At 34.1% G+C, this 20,487-nt stretch overlaps 1 protein-coding gene across 8 annotated transcripts in view; it reads right to left on the reverse strand.

Moving 5' to 3' along the window:
• Positions 1-359: 359 nt before the first annotated feature.
• The window catches only part of ZFYVE16 (zinc finger FYVE-type containing 16), a 56,816-nt gene continuing 36,688 nt past the window's right edge, over positions 360-20,487 (reverse strand). For 7 of the 8 annotated variants that reach the window (XM_027100725.1, XM_027100732.1, XM_027100728.1 and 4 more), the window contains 5 exons: positions 19,532-19,612; positions 8,486-8,648; positions 7,467-7,572; positions 6,318-6,485; positions 360-3,129 (listed from right to left, as the gene is read on the reverse strand). In XM_027100725.1, coding sequence (XP_026956526.1) covers positions 2,968-3,129; positions 6,318-6,485; positions 7,467-7,572; positions 8,486-8,648; positions 19,532-19,612 — 680 coding nt within the window. In that variant the 3' untranslated portion in view covers positions 360-2,967. Of the gene's footprint in view, positions 3,130-6,317; positions 6,486-7,464; positions 7,573-7,826; positions 7,934-8,485; positions 8,649-19,531; positions 19,613-20,487 lie in introns of those variants that run through there. The other variant, XR_003431627.1, reaches the window with a different exon arrangement.

Below are 20,487 nucleotides of genomic sequence, written 5' to 3' on the forward strand. Positions count from 1 at the left end.
CAGTGGTTGGAGAAGCAGTGAAAACTTTAAGATTCTAAATAGAAGCCACATAAATCAAAGTAATTGAGGAGATGACACTGTGTTCTTCAGTGTAAACAGCACACTATATTTTGTATAAAAAATGAGGGGAGATAATAAAAATATATTTGCTGCTACTGCACCTAAACCTTGGAAAGATACACAATAATAAAAATCACTTCTTATTGAGATTGGAGAGTGAGAAGAACAAGGTAGATGCATACAAGGTGGGCAGTAAGACATATTAAGTTTTTAACATTTCTTTCTGATTTTTGAATGTTTATATATTACACATATGAAGCATTTTTCTTTAATCACAAAGAAAAAAATTAAAACCTAGGACTGTTTAGAGGTTTCTGGTTTATTTCAAGATATTTTCTCTTTAAAATTTGAGTCAAGTTATCAAAGTTATATTACTATTAAAAAAAGAAGAGTTGTATTCTTTACTTATAAAACAATATTTAAATCTAGGCTGTTATAAACTTAGGCAATTGAGACACCATAGTCAGGCTACTACTTTTATGATTAAATTATGATTTTTATGATTATGACTTTTATGATTAAATAAGGTAAGATATTCACACAACACAGAAGACTCTTTAAAGTAAATTGCCTTAAAAGGGAAAGTTGAATGTTTTGACATATTACTGACTCTTCAGATTTTCAGCTCTTGCCTAGACAAGTTTAACGCCCACACCTTCTCATTATTAGTATGGCTATCCTCCTGAATTGTTTTCCAACCAGCTACTTAGAAGTCATATCTCTATTTTAGCAATTACTTTTACTTTGTTAATTATCTGCTTCACACATTCATCTCCAAGAGGGAAAGAACTATTTTATTCATCTTTCAATCAATGAAGCCTACTAAAGTGCTCTGCATATAGCAAGCATATATGCATATACTAAGTCTGCTGGATTGCTGCAAAAGCAAATGGGCTAAATTTTACTTAATATTTCAAAATTCTGGAAAGACAGTATTCTTAAAAGGCATAGACCAAAAATAGATCATTGCAGACTGAGTACAAAGAACCATTCTATTTCTTCACCTTTAAAAAAATTAAAATTTTAAATTATCAATGGGAAGAACATGACCAAATGCATTCAGAAACATATTGTACATCTACAAAGAATACTTTAGAATGTGCCTCCAAAGGCACAGTAACTCCAATTTTCATTAAATTTAGAGACTTTAGGGAAACAAATCCAAAGCTATCCCATCATGGGAAAAGTCCTCTACCTTCTGGTTATTTTAAAGTAACTTCAGTATTCATAGATTGTGCCCTTAACTTATACTGCAAAATAAACAAAAATATAAAGAAAACAAATTGAGTTAGATATGCAATTGCTTATGATGTCAACAAATTTCACAAGTTATTACATCATGTTGCTTAATTTTATTTAATGTCTGCAACATTTTACATTGTTTATGAAGTAGTTACTTCCAAAAGACTGATATTTTCCTCCATGCTGTGTCTTTGGCTAGTACGACAGATTTGATTCAGTAGGAATCATATGACCAAACTGATTCAAATTCTCAGTTTTTTCCTAGACTGAGACCTAAGAACCTGAGTTATAACCCTGACTTCATCTTCAGGTTGAGATGCTTCATAAATACTTTCTTAAAACAGGGCTATTTAGTGTAGTTTCTTTTTCTTGAGACACAGGAGTGTTTTTGATACAAAAACATATATATTCCACATTAGAATAAAAAAAGCATTAAAATAATGATTATTATTTTAAATAACTTAAATGACAGGATTAACTAAAATATGACCATTACTTTTTTAACACAACGTACTTTAAAAATTTTTTTCTATCTGAAGTAAAGAAGAAAGTTCTGTAACAGTTTCAAATACATAGAATTTAACTTATGTTAATATCCTGTTATAAAAAATAACTACCATATAAAGAATTTAAAATATGCAAAAGTAAGTAGTTCATTAAAATTTATACTTAATACATTGGTGTCAATGAAAATATGTAGACTTGCCAAGAAACTTTCAAGGTTTAAAGGAGAAGTTAAAAAAACACCTGTTTCAGGCTTCATTTATTGCTACATAATGACTACTTCAAGGGTCATCTGGCCTGTCGTCAATCACTCTTAGAAGTGGTATATACAGTGGTATACTTTGGAAGGAAAGGAGGAAAAATAATGCACTGCAATACAAAAATATTACCTATTTATAAATTATTAAAGATTTATAAAACACATACCAAATCACATGTTCTTGCTATAAAAACAATATACTTAATTATAGAAGCACAAAATCCTGAAGCACCCACAGTTACTTTAAGAATACCCATTTAATAAAGAGAAAACCATATATGTATATATAAAATAATAATTTGAAAAGAAAAAAGGCAAAATTCTGATTTTAATGCAAACAATCAGTTTATCTAATCATGGAGGTAGGTCTCCACTCCAATTATACAAATAAGTTATCTGCCTTATTCAAAGAATTACCATATTAAGTCTAAGATCTGGAAACTGGTCTGTGCCATTGAAATACATTTTTAACAGACTTTAGAAACCAGTAATTTAACTGGCATATAAACAAAAAAGGTAGTTCCTTCACAAGCTTACATCTGAAAAGAGCCTTCATTAAAATCATTCTTGGCATAAAGAGGTATACCTAAGTGCAGGTACTTTGGCTTAGCATTTAAATAACACAGTTAAATGCTACAAATTTTTTAAAGACAGAAGAAATCCTTGTCTTTTTCAGTACTTGTAAAGTGTAAAGCTTCAAAAACTGTGGATCTCTTAAATTTTTGGAGATTTAAATATTGTGCTAATGATTTTTAAAAGATCATTCCTGCCTAAAAAGCAAAGCTTACATGTTTCAAACATCAAACATATTTACTTTTAGTGTCTGTGGCATTTCAGCTTTAGTGCTGGAGTTAGTTTTAACAAATCAGTTTGCAATATATAATACAACTCACGTCCTTTCACTAAAAAAGATTTTCAATAATAAAAAATACTAATTCTATTTCTAATGGTAAACTAGTAGAGTTGGAGGTCCCACCGTGGATCACAGGGATTAGAGCACTATCAAGATCATTTAGATAATGCTGAGGAAGAAGTTGGCCTTCGGATCCTGCCTGAAATTCAACCTGGAAAAAAAAAATCTTGATGAGTCAACCCTAGAAAGTGAGCAATCTTGTTTTGTTCAGCAGATGAATATAAAACTATTTAAGAATATCATTCAATTTAAGCATGTTAAGAAAATACTTGATATTTTGTTCATAAAATAATGTTTTACATTTTCCTTTATTTCTTCTACTACATAAATTATAATTGTCCCTTCCACAGATACTATGAAAATAAAATTGCCACTACTTCATACTTCAGGTTTCTTCTCAATGAACATGTAAACACATTGGCAGACCAAGGGTTTGAATAATTGTCAACATGATTTAAATAAAGACCCCATGGTATTTAAAAAAAGATCTACTTAAAAATATTTTGAATTTATCATAAAATAATATTTGAATTTAATTTTGCTGGTGAAAATTACATTTTAATACATATGACTAAAATAATTAACAATGCTTACTCAAGTAATTATCAGGTGCTTCCGTGAAAAAGGAAATTTTAATAGTGAGATAAAAATGTAAGTTCTTTTTTCCAATAAGAACTGTAACACATCCTGCCTGAAGAAGAGCAAACCTTCAACATATGAAATTGTTCATGTTAAGATTAACCATTCTGGGACTTCCCCGGTGGTCCAGAGGTTAAGACTCCGCGCTTCCATTGCAGGGGGCGTGAGTTCGATCCCTGGTCGGGGAACTAAGATCCCACATGCAGCGTGGCGCCGCCAAAAAAAAAAAAAAATAAAGATTGACCATTCTAATGAACAACCTGGACTGAAATCTATTATATTGGATGTGAGAAACAGTTAAAAAGGCACATTAAAATACTACTGGATTGGAACTTCCCTGGTGGTGCAGTGGTTAACACTCCATGTTCCCAAGGCAGGGGGCCCAGGTTTGATCCCTGGTCAGGGAACTAGATCCCACATGCCGCAACTGAGTTCACATGCCACAACTAAGGCGCCCAGGTGCCACAACTAAGGAGCGTGCCTGCCGCAATTAAGGAGCTCATGGGCTGCAACTAAGACCTGGCACAACCAAATAAATAAATATTTAAAAAAAATACTAGTGGAGTACCACTTTTCACCTATCAAATTGGCAAAGTTCAAAAGTTTGATTATATACTGCTTTGATAAGGATGTGAGAGAAAGAACACTCTCATAAATTGTGGTAGAAATATAAATTGTCATAACCTCTATTTGAGACAATATGGTAATATCTATTGAGTACATACTTGGACCCGGCAATTCTACTTCTAGGAATATTTCTTATATACTCACACTTATGCAAAAGCAAAATATTGTGGATACCTTAAATATCAACCAGGACATACCAAACATGCATAAGCACTAAATAAATTATGGTACATTTATATAATCAACTACTACTGTGCAACTTTAAAAAGAATACGTAGTTAAATGAAATATCTCTAAGATATATTAAGTTAAAGAAGCACTGTTAAAAAAAAAGTGAGAAGAGAACAAAAAGAACGTACAAACTTAATTGCTCATACATGCAAAAAATTACAAAGAATACACAGAAAGGGATAACATTTGACTGCCTGACCAAGAAGGGAGGATGAGGGGGAGTATGGAAGTGGACTGAAGGGTTAGGAGTCAAGGGTAGGAAGGCGATCTTTCCAGGGCTATTACCTGATGCAACTCTACTGGGAACCATTTACATTGTAGCCTGGAGTTAATATCTCCAGAGGTCACCAATTAAATAGAGTACTGTGTGAATGTTGCTCTCTAGCATGTTTAATGAGGTGGTCCCGGTATATATATATTTGTGAGATAATAGAAAATATATATTGGTCTCTGACCCCAGTTCCTGGCATAAAGCTCCTAAAACCCTTGTCATTTCCTAAGTGATAAGAATACCAGTAACATCTCTTATTCTAATATTTATCTTTGATCCCATCCCTGACACAGGGCTCCTAAAAAAGTTGTAAATTCCTGAGTGATAGGAGACGAAGGAGCATCTTTTGTTCTTTTGAGTCAACTCTGGATGGGCTCCTAGATAGGGGCTGGTCACCAGAAAGACCAAGCCCATGATTAGAAGTTTTAAATTTCCAGCCCTACCCCTCATTCTCCAGAGAGGGGAGCGGGGCTAAAAACTCAGTTAATAATTGATCATGCCTACATGAGGAAACCTCCATAAAATCTCAGTAGAAGTGGGTTGAGAGAGCTTTCAGGCTGGTGAATACATCCACACTGGGAGGGTGACGCACCCAACTCCGTGGAGACAGAAACTCCTGCTCAGGACTCTACCAGACCTTGCCCCATGTATCTCTTCATCTGGCTGTTCATCTGTATAGCCTTTAATGAACTGACAGACATACGCAAATGTTCCCCTGAGTTCTGTGAGCCGCTCAAGCAAGTTAATTGAACCCAAGGAGGAGGGGGTCATTGGAAGCTCTGATCCATAACTGGTTGGTCAGAAGCACAGGTGATAACTGACTGATATATGAAGTGGGGGAGGAGGCAGTCTTGTAAGAGCTGTAGGATCTGATGCTATCTCCAGGTAGATCAAGTCAGAATTAAGTTGAATTCTTAGACACCCTGCTTGTGTCTGAGAATTGCTTGCTGGGGTGGGGGAAAGCCTCCACACATCTGGTGAGCAGAAGTGTTTTCAGTGAGTAGTGAAAGAGACACACAGGAAAGACATAGAAGGGAAGAAATAGGTTTTTCCCTACATGGGAGGAAAAAACTGAAAATTTCCCTTTTTTAACATTTTTAGACTTTTGTAATTTTAAGTCACATGAATATAGAATTTAGTCAGCATAATTAAAAACCCTACTTATCAAGCAGGAATGTTGTGGAGCAGGGGTCAGCAAACTATGGCCTGTGGGCCAATGTGGCCCACCAACTGTTTTTGTAAACAAAGTTTCACTGGAACACAGCTAAGCTGTTTAGTTTACATACTGTCTACAGCTGCTTTCACACTATAATGGCACAGTTAAGTAGTTGTGAAAGAAATCTGACAGACCGCAATGCCTAAATTATTTACTGTCTGACCAAAAAGAGTTTGCTGGCCCCTGCTGTGGACAGTAAAGGAGATAATGTACAGGAAGTGTGTACCGAACATTAACGTTCAACAAACTTTAGTTCTCTTCAGTGATCTCAAAGTAAAAGGTTAAAGAAAAACTTTGGATTATTTTAATATAAGATATATTCATTTCAAAAAGACATCACAAAAACATGCCTCACCATATCAGTGTCAGTGGAAACTCTGAGGCCAATTTTATTTATCCCATTACTCTTTAGAGTTTTCAGGTGAGGGCACAGTGCAGCACTACAAGCCATGGCTATTTCTTTTGCAAACTGATAACGAGTTGCTGAAATAGATAAATCCTGGTCCTTTAGAAAGTAGAACACCTGAAATGTATTTAATTAGGAAACAAGTCATGATTAAGATTAGAAGTAGCTTTAAAAATGCAAAAATTGCTACCTTCAATTCAACTTTATGAATAAAATTCCAATGTTAGTGCCATGAAATTCACTAGTTAGGAATATTATATAGTGTGTGTCTATATATATATATATATATATACACACATACATACATATATATATATACACACTATATAGCCTGATCTATAGTATAAGTAAAAACTTAAAACCAAAGATTAGGGAATATGGGAATGACTTAGCTATTTTTGCCTAAAGTTAACTTGTAGCAACAAAAGCTTTGTTAACTCGGTTTAAAGAAGGGTACTAATGAGCCCACCCTATAAGATCACCATCCCATAAGGACATCTTAATGAAGTTAAGATCAAACAAAGAAATAATGTTCTATAATTTCTATACCCTCTATAGTTTCTATCTTCTACATGTGTAAAATCACAAAGAATACCTAAGAAATCAGTAACATTGACTGTCTGACCCAGGAGGTAGAGTGAGGGGGGAGAATGGAGGTAGACTAAGGGGCTGTGAGGCTACAGTTTCATATTCTCTTATTTTTAAAAAACTGGAACATGCAAAACTAACTTTCATATGTGAGTGCTGATTATAAACTGATATCTATAAAATATTTTATTTTTTGTAAAATAAGAGAAAAATGAAAACACCATGGTCAAATAACATGTTATTGTACAAACAAAGATGGCAATGCTGTGAAAACTTAACTGTGAGCTGACAGGCAGTACCACCATACAATAACCTGAAATGATCCTATGGAAATGCAAATCTGGTGTATATAAGGCAGTCTGGGGTGGAGATATGTGTGTCTCAAGGTGTAATGAAAGTGTAATACGCTGCACTTAAACATTCAGAGGTTAAGTACTGCGAAATCTCCAAATTAACAAAAACATATCCAAACACAGCATGTAAATGGAAGGAAACGTCTTTCTAAGTTACCTCAGTACACTTTACAATCTTCTCATCAGTTTCAAAATCTGCTTCCAGTTTTATTTTTTCACTTGGAAATCCTTGTAATGATATTCCATCCACTGAACTAATAACACTGCAGAATAAAATATAATAGAACAGATTTATTTAATACCAAAGTACTTTCTATGAAGTAAATTATTAGACTTGAACAAATGGAATGAGGATAAAAATTATGAAAGCTATAAATTTAAAGCAGCAGTAAGACATCTCAATTATACAAAAAATAATTAAAACTTAGCTCATATTCGTTTACCAAGATTTCTTGATTGTGTAGCAAATTATATCTACTTTTTCATATGCCCAATTCAGACCTGAGGTTTAAAATACCTTAGTCTCCTAACAGAAAAGCTGTCTCATGAATTGCAAAACTCTATTTTGGAATCCTTCAGCATTAGCCCTTCTCTTCCTTTTTTGCTCCAGATCTCTTAGCCAGTCTCCAAAAAAGAAAGAAAATGGGTAACTAAAGAGAGGAGGGAATAGCAGTAATATTCTGTGAGGCCTCTAATGTACATATTATTGAATTCAGTTGTTTGCATTTACAGTGGATCAATATAATACAGAATAAACACCTAAAGGGAATCCATTACTTATTTGATAAAAATAATCCTAAGATAATTCCATGAAAATACATATCTGGTATATAAAAGGCAGTCTGGGGGGGGAAATATGTGTGTGCCTCAATGTACCATATAACAGACAAAGTATCTTGTCTTTCTCAGACCTGGCATCAAGCCTACACTGCTACACAATGTGTATCATTTGCCCCCTCCCAATAGTTTACAGCATCCTGGCTAAGAAAACACACATGATGCTGGTTAGGTACATTTTTGAAAAACCCAGACTGCATTTATTAATTAGAGTATATGCATTGAAATTAATGGTATAATTCTATATTTATTTATAAAATATTTAATTTTGTTAACATGATGTTTTTATCCTTTCTCCTCCATCAAATCAATTACATTTTGGTAACAAAAAATTCCTACCCTTTGTTTCCTTTTTCTTCAGAATCTACCCAGCAGATGTCCACATATTCTCTCATGTCTACAGCATCAACTTTCCCACATGTAATTTTAAAGTCTTTTTGTTCTCGTAGAGCTAGCCGTAAGCCATCCATGGTCTCTGGAGTTATTTGTACCATTAAGCCATCTAAAAATGAGAGTTATGTTTCACATTTCTTTTACTGAATATAAATTTATATGTCTAAGCCATAAATTTTGCTATCAAAATATGTTCCATGCAAGTTTTAGACCATCTATTAAATCATCTTGATGGTTGTTTTCTGTTAGGGAATATGAAAAATATTTCACAATGTTAAGGATTCTTTTTTTTTTTTAATGGTTAAACAAATAAAGGTGAGAACTTCCACTTCTGGCTATGATGAAATAATGATGCCAAACTGCCCTTTCATTATGGTAACCAACCATAAAACTAGACAAAATGTATGAGGCAATTGTTTTCAGGTTCTGGACAACAGGAAGTACAATACCATGGTCCCTACAGGAAAACTCAATAGGTGAGCCCATAACTGCGCAGGCTCTCTGCTTGGGGACAATTTCTGCATGGTGACCAGTAAGCCTACAATTGCTCTACTGGGCTGAGAAGTCAGAGATAAGACTTTAGGGAAACCTGAAATCTGTGGTCAAGACACTAAAAAGGGGAGCATCAGGAGACTGTGTTCAAGGACTTTTTGAGTCCTTGGACCAGAACTGAGAACACATTAATAGAGTGACCCTAGATGAGGCATAACAGAAAATGGCTATTATATGGTTGGGAACAGAACAGAGATAATAGAAGTCAAGCAATGTTGGGGGATATTGGTAGTCTAGACCAACCAAAATACACATTAGCACCTCATTAACCTGAACTGTGCAATGCCAAATCAAAGCTCTTACAAAATCTACAGGCAAAACAGATTTGGAAAATGAGTCCTGCCAGACTGTAAACACCTTAGGATATCCATAGATCCATCTGTTAAAAAAAATAAAAAATAAAGACTACACAAGCTCAGGGTAAGCAGACATAAAATGCCTGCTTAAACATAAATAAGCCTTCTTCAGCAAAAAAATCCCTTTAAAAAAAGCTAAAAGAATCTAAAGTCTCTAAAGCATATCAATAATGACAGTACAAAATAAAAAATTACCAAAGACAGGAAAATGTGAGCCCCTATAAAACTGAAACTAACCATGAGATGGCCAAGACACTGGAATAAACACAAAAACACTTTAAAATATCTATTCTAAAATATACTCAAGGACCTAAAGGAAAACACATTTAAAGAATGAAAAGCAAATACTGGCTAAATGTATAAACAGATTTTTAAAAATCTGAACAGAGAAATAAAACTGGAAACGCCCCCCCCCAAATTCTATAACTGAAAAGTATAATCCAACTAAAATAGAAACCTTAATGGATAGGCTTAATAGTAGATTGAAGATGGCAGAAGAATCAGAGAACATAAAGAAAGGTCAACAAAAGTGATCAAATCTGAAGAACCCAGAGAAAAATGAAGAAATATAAAAAGAGCATCAAAGACCCTTGGGATGGTATAAAACAGTCTAATACAGATATGGATTACATATACATAGATAGACTATCTCCCAGAAGGAGAAGAAAGATCAGGACATTTAAAAAAATGGTAAGAAGTTCCCCAAATTTGATGAAAAATATTGACACACACATCCAAGGAGTTCAATAAATGCCAAATAGGATAAATACAAAGAAAACCACATTGAGGCACACCACTGTAAAACTGGTGAAAACCAAAGATAAAGAGGCTCTCTTGAAAACAGACTGAGGAAAAGGGCACATTAAATACAAGGAAACAAATATAAAAACTATTACTGACTCTTCACTAGAAATAATGAGGGCCAAAAGACAATGAAATGACATCTTTAAAGAAAATAGACTTTCAAAGCAGAATTTTATATCTAGCAAAAATACCCATAAAAAATGAGAATGAAATAAAGACAGCTTCAGAAAAATGAAAAGCAAGACAACATTAGATAAATGAAAGCCAGCCAACTTGTATTACAAAAAATACTAATGACTTCTTGGTGTCTGCTCCATGTAAAGAGCTTGGAACTTGTCACTTCCATCCTCACAACAAGAAAAAAGCTGAACAATAAAATACCTAGGAATAAACCTAACTTCTATTCAACATAGTACTGGAAGTCCTAGCCACAGCAATCGTACAAGGAAAATAAGAAAAGGTATTGAAATTGGAAGGAAAGAGGTAAAATTGTCATTATATGCAGATGACATGATACTCTATATAGAAAACTCTAAAGACTACACACAAAAACTATGAGAACTGATAAACGAATTCAGCAAGGTAGCAGGCTACAATATTTACGGAAATATTTTGCATTACTTTAAACAAACAAATATCAGAAAGTAAAAAAAAAAAAAAAAAAAAACCTTTAAAAATTGTATAAGGAAAATACCTAGGAATAAACCTGACCAAGGAGGTGAAAGACTTACACGCTGAGAACCATAAAACATTGATAAAGGAAACTGAAGATGATTCAAAGAAATGGAAAGATATCCCATGCTCTTGGATTGGAAGAATTAATATTGTTAAAATGGTCATAGTATCCAAGGCAATCTACAGATTTAATGTGATCCCTATCAAATTACCCATCACATTTTTCACAGAACTAGAACAAATAATCCTAAAATTTATATGGAACCACAAAAGACCCAGAATTGCCAAAGCAATCCTCACAAAAGAACAAAGCTGGAGACATAAGCCTCCCAGACTTAAGATAATACTACAAAGCTACAATAATCAAAACAGCGTGGTATTGGCACAGAAACAGACATATGGATCAATGGAACAAAAGACAGAACCCAGAAATAAACCCACAAACCAACAGTCAATTAATCTTTGCCAAAGAGGCAAGAACGTACAATGGAGAAAAGACAGTCTATTCAACAAGTGGTGTTGGGAAAGCTGGACAATCTCATGTAAATCAATGAAATTAGAACACTTCCTCACACCATATAAAAAGATAAGCTCAAAGTGGTTTGAAGATCTAAATATAAGACATGACACCATAAAACTCCTAGGAGAGAACATAGGCAAAACATTCTTGGATGTAAATCATAGCAATATTTTCTTAGGTCAGTCTGCCAAGGCAAAAGAAACAAAAGCAAAAATTAACAAATGGGACCTAATCAAACTCAAAAGCTTTTGCACAGCAGGGAAGCCATAAACGAAATGAAAAGACAACCTACAGAATGGGTGAAAATATTTGCAAATGATGCAATGAAGGGTTAATTTCAGAAATACCCAAACAGTTCATATACCTCACTTTCAAACAAACAACCCAATCAAAAAATGGGCAGAAGACCTAAATAGACATTTTTCCAAAGAAGACATACAGATGGCCAACAGTCACATGAAAAGATGCTCAGTATCACTAATTATTAGAGAAATGCAAATCAAAACTACAATGAGATCACCTCACACAAGTCAGAATGGTTATCATCAAAAAGTTTACAAATAATAAATGCTGGAGAGGGTATGAAGAAAAGGGAACCCTCCTAAACTGTTGGTAGGCATGTAAATTGGTACAGCCGCTATGGAAAACAGTCTGGAGGTTCCTTAAAAAACTAAAAGTAGAGCTACCATATGATCCAGCAATCCCACTCCTAGGCATATCAGAAAAGATGAAAACTCTAATTCAAAAAGATATATGTACCCCAATGTCTATAGCAGCAGTTTATAATAGCCAAGACATGGAAGCAATCCAAGTATCCATCAGATGAATGGGTAAAGAAGATGTGGGGTGTGTGTGTGTGTGTGTGTGTGTGTGTGTGTGTGTGTGTATACACACACACAATGGAATATTACTCAGCCATAAAAAGAATGCAATATTGCCATTTGCAGCAACATGGATGGACCTAGAGATTATCATACTAAGTGAAGTCAGACAGAGACAAATATGTGATATCACTTATATGTAGAATCTAAAAAATAATACAAATGAATTTATTTACAAAACAGAAACAGACTCACAGACATAGAAAATAAACTTATGGTTACCAAAAGGGAAAGGGAGGAGAGGGATAAATTAGGAGTATGGGATTAACAGATACACACTAATATAAATAAAATAGATAAAATAACATGGATTTACTATATAACACAGGGAAATATATTCAATATCATTTAATAACCTATAATGAAAAGAATCTGTAAAAAAATATATATATACATATGAAAAACTGAATCACTTTGCTGTACACCTGAAACTAATACATTATTGTAAATCAACTATAATTCAGTAAAATTTTTTAAAATAAATTTAAAAAAATAAAAAGCTGAACAAACATAAAATGAACAACTCTTAGATCTATCAAAGAATTGATGTCCCAGGGCAAACTGCTGCCCTGAAAAAAGGAGCAAAATCAAAACCTACCACAACAACGCAACAAAAATAAAACATATTTCTCCTTACTTCTTATCACATATAATGTGATATAAGAAATATAATTGAATATATCACATTCCATCATCAGAAGACATATGGCACACAAAATGGAATCATAAACCTCACTTACTTTTAAAAGTTATTACTGAAAAACATGGATCTAGACAAGAACATTTACAATCACTGCTTCCACTGAAAGTACTAGCCAATAAACAAGAAAAATAAATTAAAAAGCCATAATGGCTGTAAAGAAAGAAGCAAAACTATCATTATTAATAAACTGTCATTATTTATAGTTATAAAAAAACTCTAAAAGAGTCTATAGATAAATTATTTTAAATAATGTAAGCTTAGCAATATAGCTTGTTATAAGATAAAAACAGAGAAATCAATTAATTTCTATTTTCCAGCAACAAAAGATAAAATTTTTAATTTAAAAAGATATCCAAGAATACATTAAAAGGATCAGGTACCATGACTAAGGGGGATTTGTCCCAGGGATGCAAGGATTTTTTGGTATCTGCAAATCAATCAATGAAACACACAACATTAACAAACTGAAGAATAAAAACCATATGATCATCTCAATAGAGGCGCAGAAAGCTTTTCACAAAATTCAAGATCCATCTATGATAAAAACTCTTCAGAATGTGGGCATAGAGGAAACATACCTCAACATAATAAAGATGCCACCAGAAAACTACTAGAGCTCATGAATGAATCTGATAAAGTTGCAGGATACAAAATTAATGTACAAAAATCTCTTGCATTTCTAGGCACTAACAACAAACTATCAGAAAGAGAAATTAAGGAAATAATCCCATTTACAACTGCATCAGAAAGAATAAAATACCTAGGAATAAACCTACCTAAGAAAGTAAAAGACCTGTACTTGGATAACTGTAAGACACTGATAAAAGAAATTGAAGATAACACAAACAGATGGAACACAGATATACTGTGTTCATGGACTGGAAGAATTAATATTGTTAAAATGAACATACAACCCAAAGCAATCTACAGATTCAATGTAATCCCTATCAAAATACCAAGGGCATTTTTCACAGAACTAGAACAAATATTTTTTTAATTTGTATGGAAACACAAAAGACCCCAAAGAGCCAAAACTATTTTGAGAAAGAAAAACAGAACTGGATGAATCATGTTCCCTGACTTCAGACTATATTACAAACCTACAGTAATCAAAACAGTATGGTTCTGGCACAAAAACAAAACCATAGATCAATGGAATAGCATACAGCTCAGAAATAAACCCATGCACTTATGATCAATTAATCTACAACAAAAGAGGCAAGAATATTCGGTGGAGCAAAGACACTCTCTTCAATAAGTGGTGCTAGGAAAGAATGAAATTAGAACATTCTCTCACACCATGTACAAAAAAATAAAAAACTCGAAATGGATTAATGACCTAAATGTAAGATCAGAAACCATAAAACTCCTAGAAGAAAACACAGGCTGAACACTCTTTGACATAAACTGCAGCAATATTTTTTTGGATCTGTCTCCTAAAGCAAAGGAAATACAAGCAAAAATAAACAAACGGGAACTAATTAAACTTAAAAGCTCTGCATAGTAAAGAAAACCATTAGCACAACAAAAAGACAACCTACCAAATGGGAGAAAACATTTGCAAATGATATGACCAATAACGAGGTAATATCCAAATATATAAACAGCTCATACAATTCAACAGCAAAAAAAAAAAAAAAAAACCTGATTAAACAACAGGGAGAACGGCTTCCCTGGTGGCACAGTGGTTGAGAATCTGCCTGCTAATACAGGGGACACGGGTTTGAGCCCTGGTCTGGGAGGATCCCACATGCCGCGGAGCAACTAGGCCCGTGAGCTACAACTACTGAGCCTGCGCGTCTGGAGCCTGTGCTCCCCAACAAGAGAGGCCGTGATAGTGAGAGGCCCACGCACCACAATGAAGAGTGGCCCCCACTTGCCACAACTAGAGAAAGCCCTCGCACAGAAACGAAGACCCAACACAGCAAAAATAAATTAATTACTTAATAAACTCCTACCCACAACATCTTCTTTAAAAAAAAAAAAAAGGCAGAAGACCTGAATAGATGTTTTTCCAAAGAAGACACAGGATGGCCAATAGGCATGTGAAAAGATGCTCAACACTGTTAATCAGAGAAATGGAAATTAAATCCACATTGAAATATCACCTCACACCTGTCAGAATGGCTATCATTGAAAAGAACAGAAATAACAAATGCTGGAAAGGATGTGGAGAAAAGGGAACCATCCTACAATGTTGGTGGGAATGTAAATAGGTGCAGCCACTACGGAAAACAAAATGGGGATTTCTCAAAAAACTAAAAACAGAACTACTATATGACGTAGCAATTTCACTCCTGCGTATTTATCCAAAAAAAAACCAAAACCACTAATTCAAAAAGATACATGCACCCCAATGTTCATAGCAGCATTATTTACAGTTGCCAAGCAACCTAAGTATCCAACAACAGATGAATGGATAAAGAAAATGTGGTGTATATATATATATATACACACACACACAATGGAATACTACTTAGCCATAAAAAAGAATGATTTTGCGATTTACAACAACATGAATGGACTTGGAGGGTATCATGCCAAGTGAAATAAGTCAGACAGAAAGACAAATACTGTATCATATCACTTATATGTGGAATCTAAGAAATAAAACTAGTGAATATAACAAAAACTAAACTGACTCACAGATATAGAGAACAAACTAGGGGTTACCAGTGGGGAGAGGTAAGCAGGGAGGGGCGATATAGGGGTAGGGGATTAAAAAGTACAACCTAGTATGTAAAATGTGAATAAGATACAAGGATATAGTGTACAGCACAGGGAATATAGCCAATATTTTATAATAACTATAAATGAATACAACCTTTAAAACTTGTGAATCACTTTGTTGTACACCTGAAGTTTACATAATATTTTATATCAACTATACCTCAATAAAAAATAAATTTAAAAAATTATAATGGCATTTACATTACACTAAAATTGTAATAAGTAAATAAATAGATACCATTTACACCAGCAATAAAATCTATGAGGTACAGGAATAAATAAGAAATGATATTCAAAACCTATACAAAAACTATAAAATTTTATTGGAAATGAATATAAAATATTATGTAAATAAATTGAAGGTAGCCAATGTACATGGATAGAAACAATGAAAATAGAAAATATGCCAATTTTCTCAAAATTAAACTAGCAATATAATGCAATTCCAATAAAAAGTCCAATGGACCTTTTAGAATCTGACAAGTTGATCCTAAAATTAACATGATAAAACAAAGGGCTTAGACTGGCCAGAGCACTACTAAAATGAGGAATAAGGCATGTGTATGGCATCAGAGATGGGAGGACTTCCTATAAAGCTATGTAACTGAGATAGTATGGAGGATGATATTAGTGAAAATGCAGACTAAGAACTTCCGAAAATACTCTACTCCATAAAAACAACAAGGAAACCGATAAAACGTCAGAAGAAACTTTTTCGAAACTCTGGAAATTAACCAAAGACCTGCAGCAATCTGGGGAGTATTTAAAAAGAAAAAAACAGCAGGAGAGAAGCAAGGAGAATTACAATACTGCAGTCTGTGGAACAAAAACCACATTCACAGGAACACAGACAAGATGAAAAGGGAGAGGGCTATGTACCAGATGAAGGAACAAGATAAAACCCCAGAAAAACAACTAAATGAAGTGGAGATAGGAAACCTTGCAGAAAAAGAATTCAGAATAATGAAGATGATCCAGGACCTCGGAAAAAGAATGGAGGCAAAGATCGAGAAGATGCAAGAAATGTTTAACAAAGACCTAGAAGAATTAAATAACAAACACCTAGAGGAATTAAAGAACAAATAAACAGAGATGAACAATACAATAACTGAAATGAATAATACACTAGAAGGAATCAATAGCAGAATAACTGAGGCAGAAGAATGGATAAGTGACCTGAAGACAGAATAGTGGAATTCACTACCACGGAACAGAATAAAGAAAAAAGGAATGAAAAGAAATGAAGACAGCCTAAGAGACCTCTGGGACAACATTAAACGCAACAACATTAGCATTATAGGGGTCCCAGAAGGAAGAGAGAGAGAGAAAGGACCCAAGAAAATATTTGAAGAGATTATAGTCAAAAACTTCCCTAACATGGGAAAGGAAATAGCCACCCAAGTCCAGGAAGTGCAGAGAGTCCCAGGCAGGATAAACCCAAGGAGAAACATGCCGAGACACATAGTAATCAAACTGACAAAAATTAAAGACAAAGAAAAATTATTGAAAGCAACAAGGGAAAAATGACAACATACAAGGGAACTCCCAGAAGGTTAACAGCTGATTTCTCAGCAGAAACTCTACAAGCCAGAAGGGAGTGGCATGATATATTTAAAGTGATGAAAGGGAAGAACCTACAACCGAGAGTACTCTACCCAGAGTCTCATTCAAAGAGGATCTCATTCAGATTTGATGGATCTCATTCAGATTCGATGGAGAAATTAAAACCTCTACAGACAAGCAAAAGCTAAGAGAATTCAGCACCACCAAACCAGCTCTACAGCAAATGCTAAAGGAACTTCTCTAAGTGGGAAACACAAGAGAAGAAAAGGACCTACAAAACCAAACCCAAAACAATTAAGAAAATGGTCACAGGAACATACATTATCGATAATTACCTTAAATGTGAACGGATTAAATGCTCCAACCAAAAGACACAGGCTCGCTGAATGGATACAAAAACAAGACCCATATATATGCTGTCTACAAGAGACCCACTTCAGACCTAGGGACACATGCAGATTGAAAGTGAGGGGATGGAAAAAGATATTCCATGCAAATGGAAATCAAAAGAAAGCTGGAGCAGCAATACTCATATCAGATAAAATAGACTTTAAAATAAAGAATGTTACAGGAGACAAGGGCGGGCACTACATAATGATCAGGGGATCAATCCAGAAAGAAGATATAACAATTATAAATATATATGCACCCAACATAGGAGCACCTCAATACATAAGGCAACTGCTAACAGCTATAAAAGAGGAAATCAACAGTAACACAATAATAGTGGAGGACTTTAACACCTCACTTACACCAATGGACAGATCATCCAAACAGAAGATTAATAAGGAAACACAAGCTTTATATGACACAACAGACCAGCTAGATTTAATTGATATTTATAGGACATTCCATCCAAAAACAGCAGATTACACTTGCTTCTCAAGTGCACATGGAACATTCTACAGGACAGATCACATCTTGGGTCACAAATCAAGCCTCAGTAAATTTAAGAAAATTGAAATCATATCAAGCATCTTTTCTGACCACAATGCTATGAGATTAGAAATCAATTACAGGGAAAAAAAGGTAGAAAACACAAACACATGGAGGGTAAACAATACGTTATTAAATAACCAAGAGATCACTGAAGAAATCAAAGAGGAAATCAAAAAATACCTAGAGACAAATAACAATGAAAACATGACTATCCAAAACCTATGGGATGCAGCAAAAGCAGTTCTAAGAGGGAAGTTTATAGCAATACAAGCCTACCTCAAGAAACAAGAAAAATCTCAAATAAACAATCTAACCTTACACTTATAGGAACTAGAGAAAGAAGAACAAACAAAACCCAAAGTTAGCAGAAGGAAAGAAATCATAAAGACCAGAGCAGAAGTAAATGAAATAGAAACAAAGAAAACCACAGCAAAGTTCAATAAAACTAAAAGCTGGTTCTTTTAAAAAAAACAAAAAAAAATGGCAGGAACTTGATTAAAAACAGCAAGTTTTGTGTCATTTTAACTTTCCTATTCCCATCCCCTCCTCTCCAGCATAGCAGAAGCCTAAAAACCAACAGCCTGCAATCATGGTAAAAACCATCAGCTTGGTATCCACTGGAGAAGGCAAATGGGGCTGGAACTCCTTCAAAACCTCATTACTGGAGAACTGTCATTTTTTGACTTGTCAGGTGGTTCCTGGGAAGACTCCACGTACAATGTCTTTATTTGACCAGACTCTAAGCTTACCCAGTGAAAAAAGTCTTTTCTCAGGGAGCATTTGTGAAAAACAATTAGAGGCCAGTGATCAACATCATAGCTGCCTGTGGCAGCAGATACTAGTAGACACAAAGGATAGGCCAACCAAACACTTAAAGGAAAATCTGGGGAATAAGATGTCCATAAGGGCTTTGAAAGGCACTAACATATATCTGGGAATTTAGAAGGCCCCATGCATGTGCAATAATGTGTGCATGCTTGGGATGTGTGCATGCTAAGGAAAGACCTGAGAAGACCCTAAGCTCTCACCTCAGACTAACCTTTAGGCTATGCACAAGCAGGAAATGCAGGCTAAGGCAGAGTTGTCAAGCTTGAGGTGGGCCCAAATGTTAGTCATGTTCTAGTTCTTGGCTGAGTGATGATTTCACATAAGTTTGTTGTACTATGCTTTGTAACTTACATATATTCTTTTGTTAAGTATCAAATACATTTTTAAAAGGAGATGAAAAACATCTTTACATTAAACAAATCTTAAAGATGAAACTCATACCTTCAACTATGCTGGACTTAGCAAGAAATCCTGAAGATGCTTTTAGAGCTCCATTGAATACCACAAAACTTGCACCTGTCACTAATTAAAAAATACAATAATTATGTTTTAAACTGCTCTTTTTATGCTATATGATATTTGTTAAATGCATAATGTGGAGCATAGCATATTTTAAGTACCTGATAAACGCCATGCCCATACCACTTATATTAGAACAAAAAATACCAAACAAAATAAAGTTACGATAAAATATTTCATAAAGGTTATTTAATGTTTGTATCTAATAATTGATGGCTGTTGTACTATTTACAGTGTTTTTATCAAGTGAGGGTGTGGAAAATCAAACATCCACTACTGTTGAGAGCATAAATCAGAACAATCTCTATGGAGGACAACTTGATAAATTGCTATTAAAATTACAAACACATTTATACTTTGACATACAAATTCCATTTCTAGGAATTAATGTTGGCACATATACAAGGTTATTCATAGTGCATTTTTATAAACAGCCAAGGATTGGTAGCAACAGTCCATTAATAAGGGACAATTAAATGATGTTCACATATAAAGTGGAAAGTTATGTGCAATGTGAAAGTTCTTTATATACTAACAAAGAATAATCTCCAAAAGAAAAAACAAGGTGCAGAATGGAACAAATGTTATGACTTGTTTAAAAAAGTGGAAGAAAGGTGTATGTGTGTGTATGTGTGTGGTGGGGTGGTGTTTGCTTACATATACATACAAGCAAGAAATCCCTGAAAGGATATACCAGAAACTGATATCACTGGTTTGGTTGCCTGTGGGGAGGGGAAGAGGGTAGTTTGAGGGTCTAGGGAGGAAAGGAGATTTTACAGTGTGAATATTTATACCTTTTGAATTTTATACTATGTAAATATTCATCAAATAAATATTAAATAGCTGTAAAATTTTAATGACAAAAATGTCAATAGCAT

The sequence above is a fragment of the Aethalodelphis obliquidens genome, unplaced genomic scaffold, assembly GCF_003676395.1.
Source record: "Aethalodelphis obliquidens isolate GAN/ISIS:26980383/991018 unplaced genomic scaffold, ASM367639v1 scaffold4, whole genome shotgun sequence".
Taxonomy (NCBI): domain Eukaryota; kingdom Metazoa; phylum Chordata; class Mammalia; order Artiodactyla; family Delphinidae; genus Aethalodelphis; species Aethalodelphis obliquidens.